Source organism: Melozone crissalis, unplaced genomic scaffold, assembly GCF_028551555.1.
Source record: "Melozone crissalis strain CALT ecotype California unplaced genomic scaffold, PUWL_Pcris_2 ptg000132l_1, whole genome shotgun sequence".
NCBI classification, from domain to species: Eukaryota; Metazoa; Chordata; class Aves; order Passeriformes; family Passerellidae; genus Melozone; species Melozone crissalis.
The window spans coordinates 228,623-249,246 of NW_026535905.1; the positions used below are offsets into that span (position 1 = coordinate 228,623).

Below are 20,624 nucleotides of genomic sequence, written 5' to 3' on the forward strand. Positions count from 1 at the left end.
GTGTTCACATGCTTGCCCTCAAACTTGGCTTCAGTATTTCATGAGCCACACTTTGCTTTGACTGCTCATTTTGAACAGTGTAAGTGCCACCTTTACCAGTGAGTGTGTGAACTCGAGGGTTTTAAGAAATTTTACCTGTAATTTCAGAACAAGATGTAAATATTTCATGTTGTGTGCCTTTCTGAAAGATAGGGCACATGAAGTAAAAACAGACCAGCTGAATTTCCAGCTATCTGGGTAGCATTTGTGGTGGAAGAGCATTTCTAAGCATTCTATCTTACAGCAAAAAAAGATGTAGATAGATATAGTAACAAGGCCAAAAGTTGGGCAGAAGTTACATTTATGGGATAACTTTTAGGCTGAGGGAGGCTGGTGTGTAGCAGACTGCTGTGAAGGTGAAATAGTGCATGGTTAGCATATGAAAAGCATATTTGAGGATGTACTTAAAGGCAACAGGTTTAAAAGATAGTCTAGCATCACCATTACTAATGTTAATATCCTAGATTTAAGTTGGTTTAACTTGACTCACAGCCTCAAGTTGCTTTTTTTGCTTGCTACTACTGGTTATTTAAACAGCTAATTAGTAGTGTAGAAGAGGCAATATTTTATGGAAATGTTATTTGAAAATAATTTATTGCCTTTTTAAAATGGTAGATATTAAAACTAGGAAATGTAAGTAAACTTACAGTCCTGGTAGCATCAATGTTCCTTCCCAAAGCCTCATGTTTAAATTTGGAAATACCTCTATGAAGATCTCGTCCCACTTCATATCCCATAAGTGGTCCCTGAACATGCTTGGCCAGCTTAAATCACCAAGAATGGTTAATGCAGACCACTAGAGAGAGGAAATATGTAGAGGGTATTTAAGATAAAAGAGAGAGCTGATGAACCCAGTGCTTTTGATTTAGATGACTGCTCAGAGAATAAAGATATCAAAGCTGTTGTCTGCGATACTTTTGTGTGTATGGGAATCTGTCCTGGTTACCAGATCTGGTGTTTGCTGACATGTAACAATTATGTAACCTTTAAAGAAAAAGCTGAGAAAAACACAGGGCAAGATATTAAAAGTAGCTGAGGGTTTGGGACGTGTGTATGGTGTTTGTTACCCACTGCTTCACTTTTCTTTTTAAGAGGGGATTAGTGGTGAAAGAATACAGTAGAATGCTTTAACATGCCAAATAGTGTTAAACATGCAGAACAGTTGGGTGGGTGAGTGCCTGTGTCATGTGCTGTTCCAATATACCTGGCCTAGGCTTCAGTAGTTTGCATGAGGGAAAGCTTTCCCTCTGCCTTGGGTTCAACTCCTAGGCAGAAGCAGGAAACAGCCAAACAGTATACTCTGATCTGCATCATTAATGAGTCTCATCTCCTTTCTGAAATTTTAATCAGTGAAATCTCAAATAGGAGTATTCTTTCATGAGTAGAGATGTGTAATCTGCAATGACAGGCCATCAGCACTGGTCACAAAGTGATATATTTGCATGAGGGAACAGTCCAAATAAGAGTTGTGTTATTACAATACTAAATATATACGCAAGAATTTTTCTGACTTTTTCCTTTTTTTCTAATCTAATTTTACAGGAAAGCAGACATGATACACTGACAGCATTTGGAAATAAACTTTGGCAGTAAGATGAAAGCATAAATCTCAAGATTGTAGACCAAAACAGAAATGGCTCATGAGTATTGAAAGAAGAGACTGAAGAGCCTCCAACACTTGAGTGAGCAGTGGAAAAGGAACAACTACCATGGTAACACTAATAACAGAAAAGCTGCAGAACCAGAGCTTGGATGATCTGACCTGTAAAGCATACAATATTGATCTGGTAAGGATCTACCAAAACAACATGAAATAAATGTGAAATGCTGAGTAACTCACAACTGCATAACCTATTCAACAATGCAGATCAGCCAGAATTCAGCTATTTGAGTTAGAACTGGTTTGCAAGGTCGGGTGAGAGTTGTAATAGGAAGGAAAAGTGGGTCTTTAGTCCATTTTTGAAGTGCTGCTTTTTTAGTTTAATGATCTTTTTAACCTTGCTACTTCATTTTAAATAGCAAAAGCCATGTCTCTTCATGAAATAGTGTTCTCATCTAATGACTGAAAAGGATTATCCAAGCTTCTCAGGATTCCTTTTTTGCTAGCAAAATGAAAACTTCAACCCATAGAAATGTGTGTAAACCCATAAAAATGTGTGCTTCACTCCATACTGACCAGGTGATTGATAGCTTTGTATCTGACAAGAGTATTTACTTATAACAATCCTTGACTGCCATGTAGGTAGCTGTCACCACTGGGCAGAAGGAAAACAGATCATCAAGTAAATACAGTTAAACCAAAAGTCAGGTTGCTACCAGACTGTTGTTGTTCCTGGTAGAGTGGATCTTGGCTTTGTCAGTGTCTCAGATGCCTGGTGCTCTGAAAAACTTTGTAGTTTATAGTGTTATTCTTGCTGGTTTAATCCCTGGGTGCATTGTGTGACTCAGACACGCAATTTAGGCATGAAGGAATCTATTCTCTTCACCTCTCCCTTGTGAATGAAATAGCTACTCCAGAGTGAGTAATGCAGAAAAGTCTCTTGTCAGTTCTAGGTGCCTACCTGAGAACCCTGAAACCATGTTCTGTATGGAATGCACTAATTTTGTTTTACTGACTTTGGTTACAGTGGCACCCTTCTGTAAGTCAAACTTCAATGTTCCAGTGGGACACAAGAGAACTTAACTAAATGTCAAGGTGTTGCTCAACTCCAGTCTTGATACTTTTTAAAATAATCAAATATTGGACCTGAAGTATGTCAGTTACTTTTAGATTCTGTGTTGTAACTTACTTAAACAACTGAACTGCTTCCTTATTGATTTCAAGAGCCCAAAGCAGGTGGAGTATACCTTGCATGTGGTGGAATTTGTGCACAAGCACCTGCAATTCTCATATATGCAGTTCCTTGTCCAGTAAGGATATGTAACAGTAGACATTAATCAAGCAGTTTTATGTTCAAAACTGTAGCAGGTCCATTTAGAGTTCTTCCAGCAATTGATTTTACTTTAATTTCACCTTCCCCTTAAATATGTGCTTTTCTTGAAAGGCAGATTTAAGGTGTTGAAGTTATGTTCACTCTCAGAAGTGCATGCTTAGCTCGCATTTATTTTGTCTGGTTTGATGAAGCATTTGGGCCATGCAGTTTGTAGGCGAATCTGCTGTGTCTGTGAACTGGCAAAGTCATCATTTGTAACTAAACTCTGGGGCCTGATTGTGAGCCAATAATGACTTACAGCCTGTAGCAGTGTTTAGTGACAAACATGTTGCAGCACCTTGCAATTTCCAGTCTTTTTACTAGAAGTCACTGAAAGTTTTGGACCACAGACCTCTAATAGCAGAGAAGGCCATAATACTGCTTTTACACTGTGTGGAGTCTGCACAGGAGTGTGTTGGCTGTAATGTGTTGTAGGTTGGTTGTTTTTTATTCCTCTCCTTATCTGGACTTATAATAAAGCATGAAAAAGAACAAGTAGAGTGGAAAATGGCACATGATGTCTCATCAGTTGCTTTGTCCTCAGCCTTCTCCTGTTCCTCTCCTCCTTTTATCTGTCAAGTAATTGGTTTTCTAAGTGCTTTAGTTCTTACAGAAAATAGGTTCTGAGGACAGGAACAGGTTCTGTTTGTACACAATGGCACCCTGAAAAAGTGTGGAAATTGCAGAGTGAGGTGTGGAAGTAGAGAAGCAAGTGTGAATAAAAGTGTGCAAGTAGGTTGCTCCCTACTAAAAAGGATTCATGGAAGCAAATAATGGCTTCCTGACTAAAATGAGAACCTAAGATGGTAAAAAAGTGTGCTTTTTCCACTGGTGAAGGCAATTGCTAAATGTCACTAAGAGAAAAAGACTGCTGGTGATGGTCTCGTATCACTGCTAGCACATTTAGGCTTTTTGGCAAGAAGTTCAGGTTAATGCTGTAATTTCTTCTAATAGCAGCAGTTTGGAGCAATTCTGAAGTGATCTTGGCTGCACCTTTTGTTAGTTGTGCTGGCACAAAGTTCTGTGACACCATGTGGTGAACCTCATTGTGAGCTGATTGAGGATTAAGACCAACTTTTCTTGCCTGGGTTAATGTAGTTAAACCTTATCAGTTTTGTGATACCTTTTACTGTGCATCTGCACAAGTGTCTGGGCACAAGTAGATAAAATAGCTGGGGAAAAGCTATTCTGTTATACAGCTCATGAATGAGGGTTATAAAAGAAGAAAGAATGGCTCTTTCAAAGCCATGTACTGTGCAGCCGAACTGGGCACAAAGACAACATGCATAGGACAGAGTACACTTTTTCATTTGTGTAAGCTGTGTGGTGACCAAGTACCTCTCTTTTATGTTGTAAAGTACTGGCTGCAGCTTTTTACTGCTCTCTCAAATGGCATGCTAATTTTCCACGCTGGTGTAATTCAGCCTGTGCATGCTCAGTGATGTTGTACAGCCTTGTCCTGCACCTGCCTTCAGGAAAATGACTGAGTGACTTGCTGTAGAAGCAGGGAGCCTGTCCCAAGCTTTTTTCCTCAATTTGGATGTTGTAGCTCACAAAGTAGTGTCCCTGGTTGCTCAACTCTACCTCGCAAAAGAGAAGTTCTGTGAGCACATTGTGACTTTCATGAGTTGACAGCAGCCTTAAATCAGATAGTTGGTCTCTAGTCCCTTGAACTCTCAGAACTTTTATAGAATTCAAAAGTCTTGGATTTGTCTGTATTCTGACTAAACTTGTATATTTTTCATATTGCTGTATAGAATCTCATGTTGGTTTGTGAAGTGACAGCTGTAAGACTTCAAGGTGTGGTAGTAAGGAAGCATGAGCACTGCCAGTCAAGGATTTGTGAAAGGAACTAGTTTTACAGTAAAACCCCTTGCAGGCATGTAGGATTTTGTTATTTTTAAATTTTGAGTCTTATTTATGTTAAAAGATGTAGAATTAGACTCTCTTCCTCAGAGGAAAAGCCACTGGTCAGACTACTTGACTTAATCACTTCTTTGCATCCTGAGAAAAGGTCAAAGTGTTCCTCCTCACTGTTTCATATCCAGTCATATTTGGAGGATATTTGGTAGAGAAACAGAGGTCTGGCATGGCTTATTCAGACTGAGTCACACCTGTATGGTGGTGGTTAAATTAGTATTTGAATGATAAACAATGGCTTCCCTGTGGTTTGGAAAGGATACTGATAAATTGGAGGAACTCAAATGTACTTGGAAACTGGAAAAAAAAAGCCTTGAAATTAAAGCCATTAATTTTAAAAGTATGAAGATGAAGTTGTCATTCTGAGTATAATGAGGAGGGATAGCACAGGCTGTGAAGTCCTTAATGCAGTACACTGGAGCGTAGAAGAATAGCAAGATTTATTTTTGTTACAGTTGGCTTCTGCTAGCAAAGAACATTTAAAATTAGTGATGTAAATTATAATTCATTGTCATCTTCACTTGCACAGCTCTTGCACGTACTCGGTTCAGACTAGGTGTCTTTTTGAGTGAGTATTTTAATGAAAGAACAGCTGTTAAGATTCAGAAAACCAACTGAAACTTGCAGCACTGTCCTAAATGTCGTACCACACCTTTCCTTTCCTTTTGGACACGGTCTGTCCAGCTGCACAAAAGAGATTCTATTTATGAACAGGCATTTGAAAGTAGATCCACTTCTTGGCATGAAGCAAACAATTTTAACCTCAGGTGAAACTTGTAGCTTCATTGTTTTATGTGTTTATCTTAGAATGTGCCATTATTTCCCTAATAAATTCTCCAGAGGCTTGAGATCTCTGTGGATGTTTTAACATCTATTCAAAAAGCAGTAGTTGCAAGATGGATGTGTTTCCTCTTCAGGAAAGTGACCTTGTTGAATAATTTGGCCTTATTCTAAGGAAAATTTCCTTCACACAGAGGGTACCAGACTTCCCTGTCAAGGTTCTCAGCAATTGCAAGCACTTTTCAGGCATAATCACAAAATAAAGTATTAATTGAGGAAGCTTCAGGTAGCTCCTAGCACAAAGGGAATGTCTGGGGGAGGGTAGAGTGTGGCCAGCCCAGGAGAGCTGATAAACTGGTTCAGTGCCCTGTTGCAGTGATATCCAGTGGGACTTGTGCCATGTGCTGTATAGATAAAGAAAATCCTCCCTCCTATAAAAATTTACAGCCTGACAGGGTCTTCTCAAGTTTAGGCTTCCAGAGGTAGTTAAAATACACCAGCAGACACTGTTTCCAAGAATTTTTGTTTCAGTTATAGAGAGCCAAGCATATATTGTAAAGGAGATTTGTTACTTACTGTCCTCTTAGTCACTCAGCCCTTATTTCAGTGCCTTGAGCTTTTGCTGGAAATAGTGCAGCTTACTCTCCCTTTCGGCATGTGATGTCACATGTCGTGTTCTTAGAGTTTTTGGTCTGAATCTCCAAAGAATTAGCAAATAATTTTTTTGTGACTTAGGAGGAGTCTGTGTAAGAGATCCCAAGTGGCAGAGGAGAAGTGTCTGCTTTGTCATGGAAGTGAGCACTGGCTTCTCCAGAGCCTGGTCAGAAATAGCTGGCAGGACAAGGTTGCTCTCTCTGAGTTAGAGAGCACTGCAGTTCTCTGGAGGACAGATAGTCTGTGTGCATGTGATCCTGCTTTGTCCATGGGCCCCCTGACAAATGGTTTCAGAGCTCTGCAGTTGTCAGAGATAAAGGAGTTCAGTCTCTCACTGATGGACAAGGCTTTTTAAGGTGGTAAAAGTACAGGTAATCAAATAACTTGGGCATTCGTGAAGAGAACCTTTTTAAAGATGCATTTTGCTGAAAACTGTAAAAACTAAGTATCAACTGCCATGTAGGATTGTCCTTGAGGTGCTTTTCCTTATGGGTATTGAATATCTTGGCCTGTGTGAATAAATAGTCTTTTAAACAGCCCCAACTGTTATGCCCGTATTAACTCATCTTACTCTTTTCATCTGGCTCAGGATAAATCAGCTCTAAGACTTTTTGACACAAAATTTTGTTTTGAAAACGTTTTCTGTAGCTACTGTCTGATAGTTGAATAGGTTGGTATTGCCTTTTATTAGGGGAATGATGGAAAGGAAGAATTTGATGGAAGACCTTGTCTTTAAGTCTCTAATTTGTCCCTTTTTCCTTTAGGGACAGCTGAAATGTAACCACTATTACCTTAATGTGCTCCAGTGTTTCATATGAAGCTGGTACCTGATTAAAGTAAACGATGGGTACTGGCTTTTTAAATGTGAATTCTATGGAACTGGCAAGTTGCAGACTTCAAATGGTTTGAATTGGAGTAATTAACAGCAGATCCAATGGAGATTTAAACTTGGGGTTCTGCTGTTTACTCAGAGTAGCTTCTTTAAAAAGAGGTTATAAATGCATCTGTAGATGTATTTACAAAGTAAAAATGAAATGCTTTGTCTCATGTGCAGATGCTGATTAAAAAACTAAGATTAAAAATCTCATTGCTCTCGTATCCTTTAATCTGTGCTGTTATTTCCTACCTGTGAAACAGTAACACCAAGGGAATATTACCACAGCTCAGTGTTTGTCTCTGTGGGGCTCAAGGATATAAAGTTGTCACTAGTGCTATGTGCTGCTCTACAGTAAAACAAAAAGAAAAGGCTTTGTAGCCCAAGGATGTTTGTTTAAAAATTGACTTTGTATCTGGAAAGGAAGTGTATGTACAATGCTATCTTCTCTGGCTATACACAAAGAACAATGTTCACATCAAGTGTGTTGCTGTTTTTTAAAGCAATCTTCCTCTCCATCCTGAGGTGGTGGTGGGGGAGTGAATAATGAGCCCTGGCTTGATGGAGCTATGAGCCACTTATTTATAGCTCCTTTATAGGATGCTGGATTTGCAAGGTCTGTGCTTTGTCTGAGAAATCTACAACATTAAGAATGCCCTTGTAGTAATACTTTTTTAGGTAAATTAGCTACAAATTTGTCTTACTGTGTAGATGCTACTGATGAGGCTTAATTGAAGGCCTTTACACACAGAGCTTGTTTTAAGCATGCCTGTTATGTTATTTTCCACCAATAAGCTGAGATTTAAAAAGCAGTCAGTCTGCTAAAGATGTTTTGATGATAGAAAAGATATTTTTCAATGGCTTTTCTACTTTGAAGAAGTAAAAAAAAATAAATGCGCTGCATTGATTATAAGAAAATGTAAAATACTAATAAAGCCTGATTGGATCAGTGTTCGTGGTGGTGAACTTCAAGACCTTGTATATTTAATTTAGAGAAAGCTGTTCCTGTCCCTTAGTTGAAGATGAAGTGTTTTGCCTTCTAGCCTTAAGATTGAAAATGGAAACCCAACTGCCAGATTGTAATTTCCTCTCTGCTGAAATGAGAATTGGATCAAAGCTCTTTCATTAAGGATGAATTATCACTCTTAATTTTTTCAGTTTATTTGCATGGGCTAATGTTGTAACTCTTGAAACAGTTTGATACTTAGCAATATATCAGAAAACATTACAAATAATTAGATGCCAGAGGCTTATTTATAAAGGTCAGCTGTTCAGGAATTTCTTCAAGTTACATTGGAAAACCCCATCTTTTAAAGGCATTGTTAACTGCACATATAGGAAAACTAAAATCTGCATGCAGTTTCCTTGAAGTGAATGCTGACTCTTTCCACAGTTAAAACTTATTTTTCTCTGATTGATTTCAGTACTCATCTGAGAAGCTGAACAAAAGTGGCAGCTTGTTCCCTTTCGAAATCAATGGTAAGTTCTTCAGGAACCTTAGCTGTGTTTTACTGAGGTAATTGGTATAGCAAGCAGCCTTTCTTTTGTAAATAAGGTGAGGGGGATGGAGCATGCTGCTGTAGAGCCTGCTGGTTTAAGCTGGTCTTTGAACAATACTGGGAATAGCTGGTTGTTAGTTTTGTACTTGTGATCTGCTTTGCATAGTAAAAAGCCCGTGTAACACTTTTTTTTTGTTCAATATCTGCCTTGGTGTGCAGAAGCACACTAATGCTGTTTTTCATGTTAAACGTCTTCAGGTTCCTCAGCTAGTAGAAATCTTTGCACATCTTATTATATTGTTTGCCACACAGACCATCCAGCATGATGCAAACCTGAAGGTGAAGTCCAGTGCCCTCATAGAAGTGTTATTTGCTTTCATTTCCCCTTGGTCCTGTTAGAATAAGCTTCATCTAGCAAAAAGAAGAGTTCCAGTTATTGATATGTGAGCTTTGTACTGCCTTATTAAGGCATGGAGTTGAAATTTTGCATGTTGTGTTTTCTCTGAGCAAGGAGGACTTTTATTTGCTCAGTGGGATTCCTCATAAAATGTGAATCTTGGTTTGTGAGAAGTTTCAAATGGTGCTTTGTCCAAACAGCATTACCAAGTAGGCAGGTATCCTGGTGGGAGTCTGTCACAGACCACCCAACCAGGATGAAGAGAGGCAGACAGAATACTCTGTAAGCAGCTGGGAGAAGCCTCACAATTGCTGGTCCTTGTTGTCACGGGGGACTTCAACTTAGCAGATGTGTGCTGGAAATACAATACAGCAGGGAGGAAGCAGTCCAGGAGGCTCCTAGACTTTGTGGAGGAAAACTCCCTGATGCAGCTGCTGAGTGAGCTCAGCCAGGGGAGAGACCCTGCTGGTTTCAAACAGGGAAGGACTGGTGGTGAGGTGGTGATCAGGAGCTGCCTGGGGTTGGATCCTTGGAGAAAGGAGGAGGCAGGGATTAGGAGAGCTGCCACCTGGGACTTGTGGAGGGCAGAAATAGGAGGCTGGTGGGCAGAGTCCCTTGGGAGGCAGGCCTGAATGGCAGAGGAGTCCAGGAAGGCTGGATGTGATTTAAGAAGGAAATGTTAAAGGTGCAGGAGCAGGCTGTGAATGATGAGCCAGTGGGGAACATGGTTGGCCTGTTTGAATAGAGAGCTTTGGCTGGAGCTCAAGGCTAAGAAAAAAAGCCAGGAGAGGTGACCTTTGGAGGGAGAGGAAGGCAACTCAGGAGGACTATGAGGATGTTGTCAGGTTATGCAGGGAGACAATGAGAAGGGCCAGAGTTCAACAAGAAGCTGATCTGGCTACTGCCATAAAACACAATTAAAAATGTTTCTCTAAATGCTTCAGCAACAGAAGGAGGGCTAAGGAAAATGTCCATCCTTTACTGGATGCAAGGAGGATATAGGGACAAGGGATGATGTAAGCTGAGGTATTTAGTGCCTTCTTTGCCACAGCCTTTAACAGTAAGAGCAGTTGTTCTCTGGGTGCTCAGCCCCTTGAGCTGGAAGACAGGGATGGGGAGCAGAATGAAGCCCCCATAGTTCAAGGGGAAATGGTGAGGGATCTGCTGCATCACTCAGACCCACACAGGGCTGTGGGGCTGGATGGGACCCACCCAGGAGGACTGAGGGAGCCATGGATGGGCTCACTGAGCCACTCTGGCATTTACCAGCACTCCTGGTTCTCTGGGGAGGTCCCAGTGCCTGGAGGTCACCAGATGTGACACTCATCTGCCAGCAGGGCCTGGAGGAGATCTGGGAGCTACAGGCCCGTCAGTCTGGGCTTTGAGAAAGGCAGGTCCTGCTGGACCAACTCAATATTCTCTAACAAGGTGACCTGTCTTGTGCATGAGGGAAAGGCTTCTCCTGAATAGCGGGTGACAGGACAAGAGGTAACAGCCTCAAATTGTACCAGGGGAGGCCTAGATTCCATGTCAGGAGAAATTTCTTCACTGGAAGGGTTGTCAAGTATGGAAACTGGGTGCCCAGGGCAGTGGTGGAGTCACCATCCCTGCAGGTACTTAAAATACGTGTAGATGTGGTACTTGGAACATGGTTTAATGGTGGACTTGGTGGATTTAAGTTAATGATTGGACTCTGATCTTAGAGCTGTTTTCCAGACTAAATTATTAGGTGCTTCTGCCGTGTAAACAATTAAAACACAGATTCTTGACTTTTTTATTTTTACATTAAACTTTTAAATAAGTCTCCTAGCCTGGAAGAAAGCTTCCTAAGGATTTAAAAAAAAAATCAGGTGAGTTCCAGCTAGGAAATTCTCCTGCAGTAGATGCTAGGAGTTTCATACATTAGCTGGACCCCATTGTGTTGGCTCTTTTACTTGCATTGAATTATGGATGGTCCCTGCCTTGAAGAGCTTGCATGCTTAAGGCAAAGCACAGTATGTGGTTGTGCCCATCTGAAAGAATGGAGGAGGAAGGACAGAGGAATTCTAATAAAACATGTTTGAATAGGCCAGCTGTCTGCACAGTTAAATGATTTTGAGACAATAGGGTGTTCTTTAAATAAGATCCAAATAAACAGGATAATCCATTACATACTTTGGGCATGGAACATGTACAACTATTTGGGTTTGCAACTTTTAAAGCTACTCAGCAAGTCTTTTAGCTGTTTATTACTCTAAAACTTAGTTTAGAAAATCAAGCACAAGAATATACTAGTATTCAGTGTTTAGGCTCTATCTAGGTTCTTAAAGTAGATGTATGGGAAAAAATGGGTATTTTAAATGTTCTTTCTTTAAAGCCAGGGTAAGTGAAACTTATTTGGCTAATTGGTTTAAATTAGCAAATTTTCTAACCAAGCATGAAGCACTGTTAGCTGGCCAACAGTTTTGCTGCTTTTCAATTTGCAAATCCTAAGTCTGCTGTAGTTCTTCTTACACTTCATTGTATAACGTGGAGGAACAGCTGTAAAATGTGCAGAATGTTCTCAAAGAAACGCTTCACAAAAGAGCGAGAGGCTGCACTGGCAGACTGCTTTTAACCCAGCCTTGCCACTTGAGATGAGAAGTTGTGCACTGTGTCTGCATTCACAGTAAGGCTTGCAGGAGGTTCTTAAGGGATACTTTATTTTATGCATTGCATTAAATTAAGATTTGGGGTTTTTTCTTATAGTCAGAATGTAAGGGGGGAAGCAATGGTCTTCAGTCTGATTTAATGTTATGCTGTTTTAATTTAAAGTAAAGCTTTTCAGAGCAGTGAATGTGAACATCCTTTGGAACTTTTCTTTAATAAGGTGTTTTTGATAAGAAAATCATAAGGGCTAAATGAAGAACAGCAGTTTGAAGTGATTATCCAGCTCTTGCATAAAAAAATAAAAAGTTCCCTGATGGCTTCTTGCAAGAATCTGTGTTCTCAACAGCGTCTTATGTTGTTAATCTGTTTTGTTTGTACCTGAGCTTGTTCACTAGTCTGATTTAACTGTAGTGTGTGCTGTGCAGTAGGCAACTGTTGTGTTGCTCACTGAAAAAAACCCATTGTAGTTATTCAGCGTAAAGGAAAATGTATTAGCAAGGTACGTATATATTGGAATGCCTCATTGGTTCCTGATTAAATACTTTGGTCTTTGTGTTTTTGAATTTTCTACTTATTTTTATAGTGTGAAGTTTTGATTAGGAGCTGAGTATTTATGGTTCATCCTTCTAAAGATGGTTTCGATGGCTTTACATTAAACTAGGCTTAACACAAGTGGTTCTTTGTCCTGTCACCTCTGACCTGTATCTTGTCTTGCTTTCAGAAGACAGTCCTTGGAGAGCTTTAAATGGGGGTTACCCCGTGCAGCCGGACAGCAGCAGGAGCTCGGCGTACCCCTTCGCAGCGTGCCCGTTCAGCGCCGGCGCCGCGGGCCATGGCAGCCTGCCGTGGCAGCAGGAGGCGTCGAGCGCGGCCATGGTGTCGGGCTGGATCAGCGAGCTGAACCTCAACGAGAGCGCGGGCCAGCCGCTGGCGCCGCCCACCAAGCGCCACTGCCGCTCGCTGTCGGAGCCCGACGAGCTGGCGCGCTGCCGCTCCCCCTGGAAGCCCGGCGGCTCCAAGGTGTGGACTCCCGTGTCCAAGAGACGCTGTAACAGCGGCGGCAGCGCTACCTTGCAGCGCTGCAACAGCCACGGAAGCGCCACCTTGCAGAGAAGCACAAGCATCAGCCTGCCGCAGAACATCCTGTCCCTAAACAACGTCTTCACTGTCACCAGCTTCAACACCTCTCCGGTACCCAGACCTTCCTCTGCCAGCAGCGGGTTTGTGGACAGCAGCGAGGGCAGCACGAGCTCCAGCACCCGCTGGAACTCCGGAGGCCCTTGTGACTTTAACCCGAGGCGCCGCCTGTCCCTCTCGCAGGAGCACATCACTGAGACGGGGAACCTCTTGCCTTCAGCCAGCAGCACTCCCACCTCCACGCCCGAGCTCAGCCGGCGGCAGGGCCTGCTCAGGTGCCGCTCGCAGCCCTGCGTGCTCAACGAGAAGAAAAGCCGGCTGAAGCGCAGACGGGAGGAGGATGTACGATGGAACAGGCCATCCTTAGACTTTTTTAAAATGACACGGGTGAGATTTTGCTTTGCTCAGTGTGGGAAGGGAGCTCTTGCAGAAAGGGTGTTTCTAGATCAGCGGTACTAATTTGTAGTTGTAGGTGTGCTTGTGCCCTGTGTCTGTCACCTTTGGCAGGACAGCAGGATGCTTGCGCTGTACCCTAATGCCACTTAGGTTCTGCCTGTGAAACCCAGTTCTTCAAGTTCTGAAGCATATAGAATATATTCTGAAGCATACAGAATGCTGAGAGCTCTGGAAAGATGTTTAAAAGCAGAGACCACAGAAAAATGGCCTGCATTTTGAAAAGCAAGGACGCCATGAGGAATGAAGTAGGCATGGTAGGAAAAAGTTGATACCACTGTCTTCCCCCATGCAATGATTTCTGAGTAATCTTACTTCCCTTGGTTTGAGTAATTCTATGAAGCTAAATAAGAACAAGCAAACCCCTGTATAAATGGATTGACTAAAGAAGCTTCAAATAAGCAGTTGAGAGGTAGTATTCTAATATGGCAACTACAGCTCTAGCTCAATGGAGAGGTGTTTTACTCCAGAATTTTATTTAGAGTTGTAGTTCCCTCCTCATTAGAGGTGCTGATTCAAGAGCTAGAAAACAGTGCATGCCTATACTTTGTATGTAATACAAATGCATGTAGCAGAACTCACTTCTTTGGAGTTTCTTGGTCAACAGAGTTGAGTGCTACAGTTAAAAATGTAAAACTGAATCTAACATTATGGTCAGAGAACACTTTGTGCTTGTGAATGTAACCCTACTGCCTTCAGTAGATAGCAGGCTTGGAAGGCTTGTGTGATAGTTCTGTTATGACCAGCGGCGAGGAGGCAGTTTGCAAAAGCAGCAGTAAAATTGTAAGGAAGGGACAGAGTTGTGCACCAGTGTCCCTTATGTGATGCACCGTGCAAAAGAAAAGCTGAATAGGACACAGTGTTGGCTAAAACATACAGTTTGTGGTACCCCAGTATTAGTAGGCTTTATATAAAAATACCAGTCAGATACTGGAACTGTCTGATGCTGACTGATTTATATCCACTTGGGTAAAAGTCTCTATGATGGCAACTGTCCTTCCCTTGTACTTTTGTGAAACAACTTCCTTATATCTTAAAGGATTTTCCTCTTTAAAAATATAACATTTTTGGTGGAGCTGTGGGGGTAAAGCAATCTGTGTAGTTACTGATAAGGTTGATAATCAGTTCAGTTCTAGGTACGACTAGACAGTGTTCTGAGTTTTGGCTGAGATGCAAGTTTGCTAGTTAGCTAATCAGATCTTACCTGTTTCTCTGTGTTAATCACTGCTGGGATTAGTTTGCTAATCTAGACCAGAAGTATTATTGGATTTGCCTTTCAACTGCCTGTGTGGTCTGGTGCAGGTTTCTTTATGTACAATTGAAAACCTGCCCCTTTTTTGGCTAGGCTCAGTGCTTGCATTCTTCAAGCTCTGGAGGGGAGATGCAGTATTTCAGGCCACTGAATAGCTTCAGTTGCTCAGATCTTACACCTTTTAAATAATCCATACAGTGGTGTGTATGGAGGAAACCTGTTACAGCCCATGTCTATAGGAAGTTTTTTGGCTGTTTAGAGTTGCTGCAGAATTGTATATGCACTAATATTTAGCCAGTCTTGACTGTTTTTTCCTGTAAGACTATTTTGAAGTGATGATTTCATGATGAGTAGTTTATTCTGCAGTGTCAAGACCTGATGCTTTCTTTCCTGCTATTTCAATAGAATTTTCCTATTAAGATACTACTGTGTGTTTTAATCCAAGGCACAAACTATAGCTTGGAAATACATCAATTTCCAAACATTCTAAACCTGAATGAAAGCATCTGTTGAAAAACGAGGCAAGTACTGGAAACATTTGAAGCAAAAATTGAATTAAGTTTCCAAGGAATATCAGGGTGTTTTAGAATGTCAGCTTGCTTACCCATTTTATTTTAGAAGTCTTCTTATCTTACCTTCTCTGCATGCCCCAAATCCTAGCAGATGTATATGCTTTGAAATTTACATTGTGGTCTTAAGCAAAATGACTGCTGTGCACAATGTCATGAGCTAATACTACAGAAAGCTTGTTTGGAAGTGTCATACAAGATGGGCTATATCTGCATAGAGCTCAGTGAAGATCAGGGTTACCATTAGGGGAAGTTCAGTCAGACCTTCCTTTCATGTATCTTGGTGGCTCCTTATTGCTTCCCAAAATACTTTTTCTGTGATTTTGAATTCACTTCCAAGTCAGTTTGTGAAAGACCTCTGTTGAAAACAAGTGCTTTTAAGGATTTTTGTTTTAAGCTTTACTGCAAATATTTTGATGTTCTCAAATCTTCCAAAAAAGCTCAACTTACCAAGTGGTTGCTCAAAACCAGGTCAGCAGTTAGATAATAGTGCTTGTGGAGAAGTTAACATGGGGCAGATATGATTTATGATAGATCTGAAGGTGGTATATTGGAGCCACAGCTGCTTGAAGATGAAAGTTTTGGGGCTGCAGACATTTTTGCCACTGCTCTGGTGTCCTGAGAGGTTTGCACAAACACCTGCTGAAGTTACAGAAGGCTTCTCAGCAAGGAATTCTCTCAAATCAGCATTTATCAGCACTAAAGGATTTATTTACTTCAGCTTGAAGCAAGGGTTCTTACATCTGAATGAAGATCTTGAATAGCTGGTTTGTTTTTTTTTTTTTTTTTTTTGGTGTTGGTTTTTTGTTTTGGGCTTTTTTCCATTACTGAACTGGTTTTTTTGCTAGTTGAGTTCTGAAAATGTACTTGTTGGTTGTTGCTTCAGTCCCTTTTAATTTGATAAATATTAGGGCTAGAAAATCAAAAGTCTAATTCTGACAGTAAAGTTTCCATTGTCATTGCTTTTAAAATTCAGATTTCATTGATGAGAAAATTCAGATTATTAATTTATCCATGCCTGTTCTTAATTTCTGTCCTTGTTCCTGGCTTGCTCCTTCCACTGTTGCATCTTTAATATTCTGATTTCCACCTTTATTCAGAAGAGGTAAAGAAGTTGGGCAGCCCTGAATACCATAAACTGTTTATTTCTATGTACTTTGACTTTGTATTATTCTTCCACAGACCTTCACACTTCACTGCACTCCCCCTCTGGTTTAGGTTTTCATGCTCTCTTGGGAAGGAATATGCCATACTTTCAATTCTCATGGAAAATGCTCCATTAATATCCAGTAAAGTGAGTGATTCACGTATGCAGAAAGAGATGGAAGCGTTCAGGCAGATTGCTGTACAGGCCTGCTTAGCTCTCACCTAGTGCTAAATTTGGGAAGGATCTTTTTCTGCACTAGAAGCTGCAAATTCAAACCTGTGAAACATCAGACCTTCTAGGACATGAAGACAGCTGTAAAAACAAGTGGAAAAGACTGTAGGAAAAGATAACAAAAGCATTAGCTGTTTGCAGCCCCCGAAGGCACAGAGTTACTTTGTCCATTCAGTGTTGTGTGCAGGCAGAGCTGTAGGAGTTGCACACAGCAGAGCGCGGTGTCTGTGCCCTGTGAGCGTTTGTGCACAAGCAGACCAGAGAGAGGAATGAGACGAGAGGCTGGCTGCAGTGAGCAGCTTCACAAGCAGACCAGAGAGAAATGAGACGAGGGGCTGGCTGCAGTGAGCAGCTTCACAAGCAGACCAGAGAGAGGAATGAGACGAGAGGCTGGCTGCAGTGCGCAGTGCCAGCCCCTCCCTGGCAGCAGGCACTGTCACCTGCTGTGTGAGGTGCTGAGTGTGGCCCGAGCCTCTCTGGGCTCCCCTGCAGCAAACCCGCTCTGTCTGAGGCTGCCACAGAGTGAATCAGGGTGGTGTTCACACTGCGAACTGCAGCTTGAGCACAGAAATGTTGCTTTGCTGAAGTGGAAACTGCTGAGCTTTTTCCAGCGTTCTGCTTCGTGAGTTATGTCAGTTGATCCTGAGGTGCGACAAGGCAAGAGCAGCCAAGAGGTTGCACGTGTTTTTTGGTGTGTAAGCAAGTTTTACTGTGACAGTGAGATTTAATTGTTTTAGATCAAACAACACGCTGTGGTTTGAAGTCTTTCTGGTGTTCAACATTCTTGTGTTACTCCTCCCCCAGTGTGGTGGCACGAGGTTCCAGAAAGTAATAATCCTGGTAGCATGCTTTACAATCCCAAACTGCTTGTGTTTTCTGTGAAGTGGTGCTTGGTCTGTTTAAATAGTTAACACCACATACCTGGCTTTATCCACATCAGTAATAGTTTCAACTATTGAATCCTGGGGCATCTCATGCATTAATTAACATTAGACTGATAACACAATGAAGAGTTCTAAGGGTCTTTAAACAGTCAAATAACTCAGGGACTGAAGCTGTACTTTCTTAGTACAGGGTGCTTCTTTTCTTAGAAATGCTTGAAAGTCATCTGGATTTTCTACTACTGGGTTTTCTTGGTACTGAGAGCTCCTAAATGCCACACCAGGTCAGGTCAAAGCTGCAGCTGGCACCCTGCCCAGCCAGAGCAGCTGCTTTGAGGGATGCAGGAACAATGAATGTGCAATGTGATACTTCCTCCAGCATGGCCTGGCTCCTGCCAGTGTGCATCTTGGGGCTTTCTGAGTGTGCATCAGTGGTTCGAGCTCTGACAACTGCTGATAGAGCTATTTTCTATTAATAATCAGTTTTTTTAATCCTATGTCTTGGACCTCCGTGGTGTTAGGCAACAATTTAATTTTTGTAAGCAGTTCTTCATCACCTGCAGCACCTGAATGCTTGATTTAGTCTTTCTTGAAGTTTCAGCTCGACAGCAGGCAAAACATTTGGATAACTTTGATCCTTAAAGTAAATTGAGTTAAAATTGCTTTATGACTACTGCCTTTATGCTGCAGATAGTAGTGTAATGGCTCTGTATAGGAATGAGGGTTTCTCACAGGGTGAGTGTGAACAAATGAGTCAAATACATCAACTTTGACCAAAACAGCCAAATTAGTATCACTTACATGTGAGAATGAGCAGCAGGACTAGTTGGGAGTGATTTCAACCAACAGCAGTTGGTAGAAACAGCAGTTCAAAAACATACAAAAGCAGAGGTGAATTTTGGGGGTGGGTATGTGAAGGATGGGAGGAGAAGGCAGTACTTAATAAAGGGCAGAGCACATCAGCGGTGTTGCAACTGAACTTGGGTCAGATTGCTGCTGCTTTTATTACAGAGACTTTCCTGGTAACTCCTGATCTCTGTTGTGCAATCTCTACATCCACTTACTTGTTTCACTTTGTGTGGGGCAGTTTGTAGAAGCCGTTGTGAATAGCTACAAGGGCGAGCTGTAATACTAATTATTTTATTTAGTTATGTAAGCCAGGGTAACAAAATGTGTGGTTGCAGTCTGAGAACTGCCAGGCAATGGCTGGGTTTTGACCTTTGAGGTTACTGTAATGGTTAGTGTGGGGACAGGTTTATGCATTAGCCATACTGTGACCTCACTAAGTTTAAGTAAATGTCACTAAGTTTAAGTAAATGTAGAAGCATTCTTCTTAATTCTTTGAGTTCTTGTTGTGATTAGTGTAGGGAAGGAGCTGCTCCCTTTGTTAAGCTCTCTCCCAGGTTGCTGTTTTAGCATGTACAAGATAAAGAAGTGATATCAAGTCCCTCACTAAGCTCACCGGGTGCGTGCCCTGTGAGTCAGGGCTGCACTGGCTGAAGTAGGTTAAGTGCTGGCTCATGAAGTTCATTCAGATTGTGTTCTGGAAATAGTAAGCATGTTGCTTTAAATAGCTTGAGATGCTTATGTAAAGCTTGTCTCTGGTAGCCTCCTGTGTGAATGGGAACAAACAGGTTATTTGGGGTGGATGTCATTGTGCTTGTGCAGTCAGCAAAGGCCGCTCTGCGGCCTGCACACGAGTGCAGTGCGATTGGGGAGGGTCTTTGATTACAGCTGCAGCACGGCATCATTCAGTCACTGCAGCCCTTGAGATTCACTGCATGATGTGCCACAGCCCCTCCTGGTCAGCATGGGGGTCTGGCTGTTCTGTGTCTGACACGTTTAGTTCAGTGGTGCAGGGATGGTGCAGCCCTGCTCAGATGGAATAGGTGCTACGTGTCCTTGCACTACACATGGGTATCTTATGCTGCAGGGCACCTTCAGTGCCCTTGGGTTTTGGAATATGCTTTGTGGAAAATGCAGTACAGATGAGTAATATGTACAGAAGGATTGGGCTGGGTTTGATTTGGATCAATAAAATGGTGGCAAATATAGATGTACAGCAGTAGTAGTTTCCCCTTGTATAAGATGGAGACCAAAAAGAACAGCTATGAATGAAGTAATTGAGCCAGGAACAGAATTCTAGTTCTTTTTAAAATTAAATGCCTATTACCAGGGGAGCCTTTAACTTCACATTTGAAAAATAGAACTAATCCTGGCCTACCTTTGCTTTGAAAAACACTTTGGGGACTTGTTGGGTTTTTTTTTTTCTTCCTGTGGTGGTAATTTCTGTAAGTGATCATAAACCAAGAAAGCAAAAGATAACATCATTTGTATTTCAAATATCAACATTGTATCAAAATTGCCCAGCTAAGTAAAACAGGGTTTCAAATCAATTTTGTGTAATTCTAGGCATAAGCATAATTTATAGCTGGAAATAAATTGTGAGCAGTGAACCTCAAGGAGAATTTTCTACTCTTTGCCCATGCAGCATCCTCCTATGTGCAAGAGGCTAAAAACTTCAATATTTCAGTGTGGTTTTTCTTTTAGAGTAATTTAGTCTTGGAGAACAAATGTCTGAATGAAAATGAGTACAGTAAGGTACTTGCAGTTCCTCTGAGCTTCAGTAGAGCTAAGACCAACTCTCAGGAAGCAGTTCTCCTTGGAGGGCCAGGTGGGAGCAGTTTGTTGAGGTGCCTCCTCCTGTGGCATTTACTGCTTGAGCAACTTCACGGCTGGCCGGGGGCAGTCCCAGCACCAGTGACTGCTGGAAGAGCACAGGTATTCATTCCTGAGCTCTGCACCTCCCTGCACAACACCTGTCTAATAAATTTCCAAGTATTTTTGGCTTAGACTGTATGTTAAACTTGCCTCTCTGAAGTTAAGCAATATGCATCTGCTATGTACTGTGATGAAACCTCCCATAATGTCAAATTAAATAAAAAATGGTGTACAGCAGTTTAAATCAAATTGTGTGAGTAGCTATGTACATTTGGCTATCAATCTGTGAAAAACGATTGTGGAAATCATGGCTGAGGAAAGATGTCCTAGATCATCTTGTCCCATTCTCTGTTCATGCATGCTTACTTCCCACAATATATATTTTTCTAGTATTTGGTCCACTGTAGCCTTTTAAATGCCTCCAGGGATGTGGTTTCCTTAGCAGATAAAATAATCTTTTGTGGGAAGCA

The 20,624-nt window shown here is 41.6% G+C and overlaps 1 protein-coding gene across 3 annotated transcripts in view; it reads left to right on the forward strand.

Moving 5' to 3' along the window:
• Window positions 1–20,624, forward strand: part of FAM53A (family with sequence similarity 53 member A) — a 71,179-nt gene that overhangs the window by 19,258 nt on the left and 31,297 nt on the right. For all 3 annotated transcript variants that reach the window (XM_054293234.1, XM_054293233.1, XM_054293235.1), the window contains exons 2-4: window positions 1,582–1,826; window positions 8,664–8,718; window positions 12,485–13,287. In XM_054293234.1, coding sequence (XP_054149209.1) covers window positions 1,749–1,826; window positions 8,664–8,718; window positions 12,485–13,287 — 936 coding nt within the window. In that variant the 5' untranslated portion in view covers window positions 1,582–1,748. The remainder of the gene's footprint in view (window positions 1–1,581; window positions 1,827–8,663; window positions 8,719–12,484; window positions 13,288–20,624) is intronic.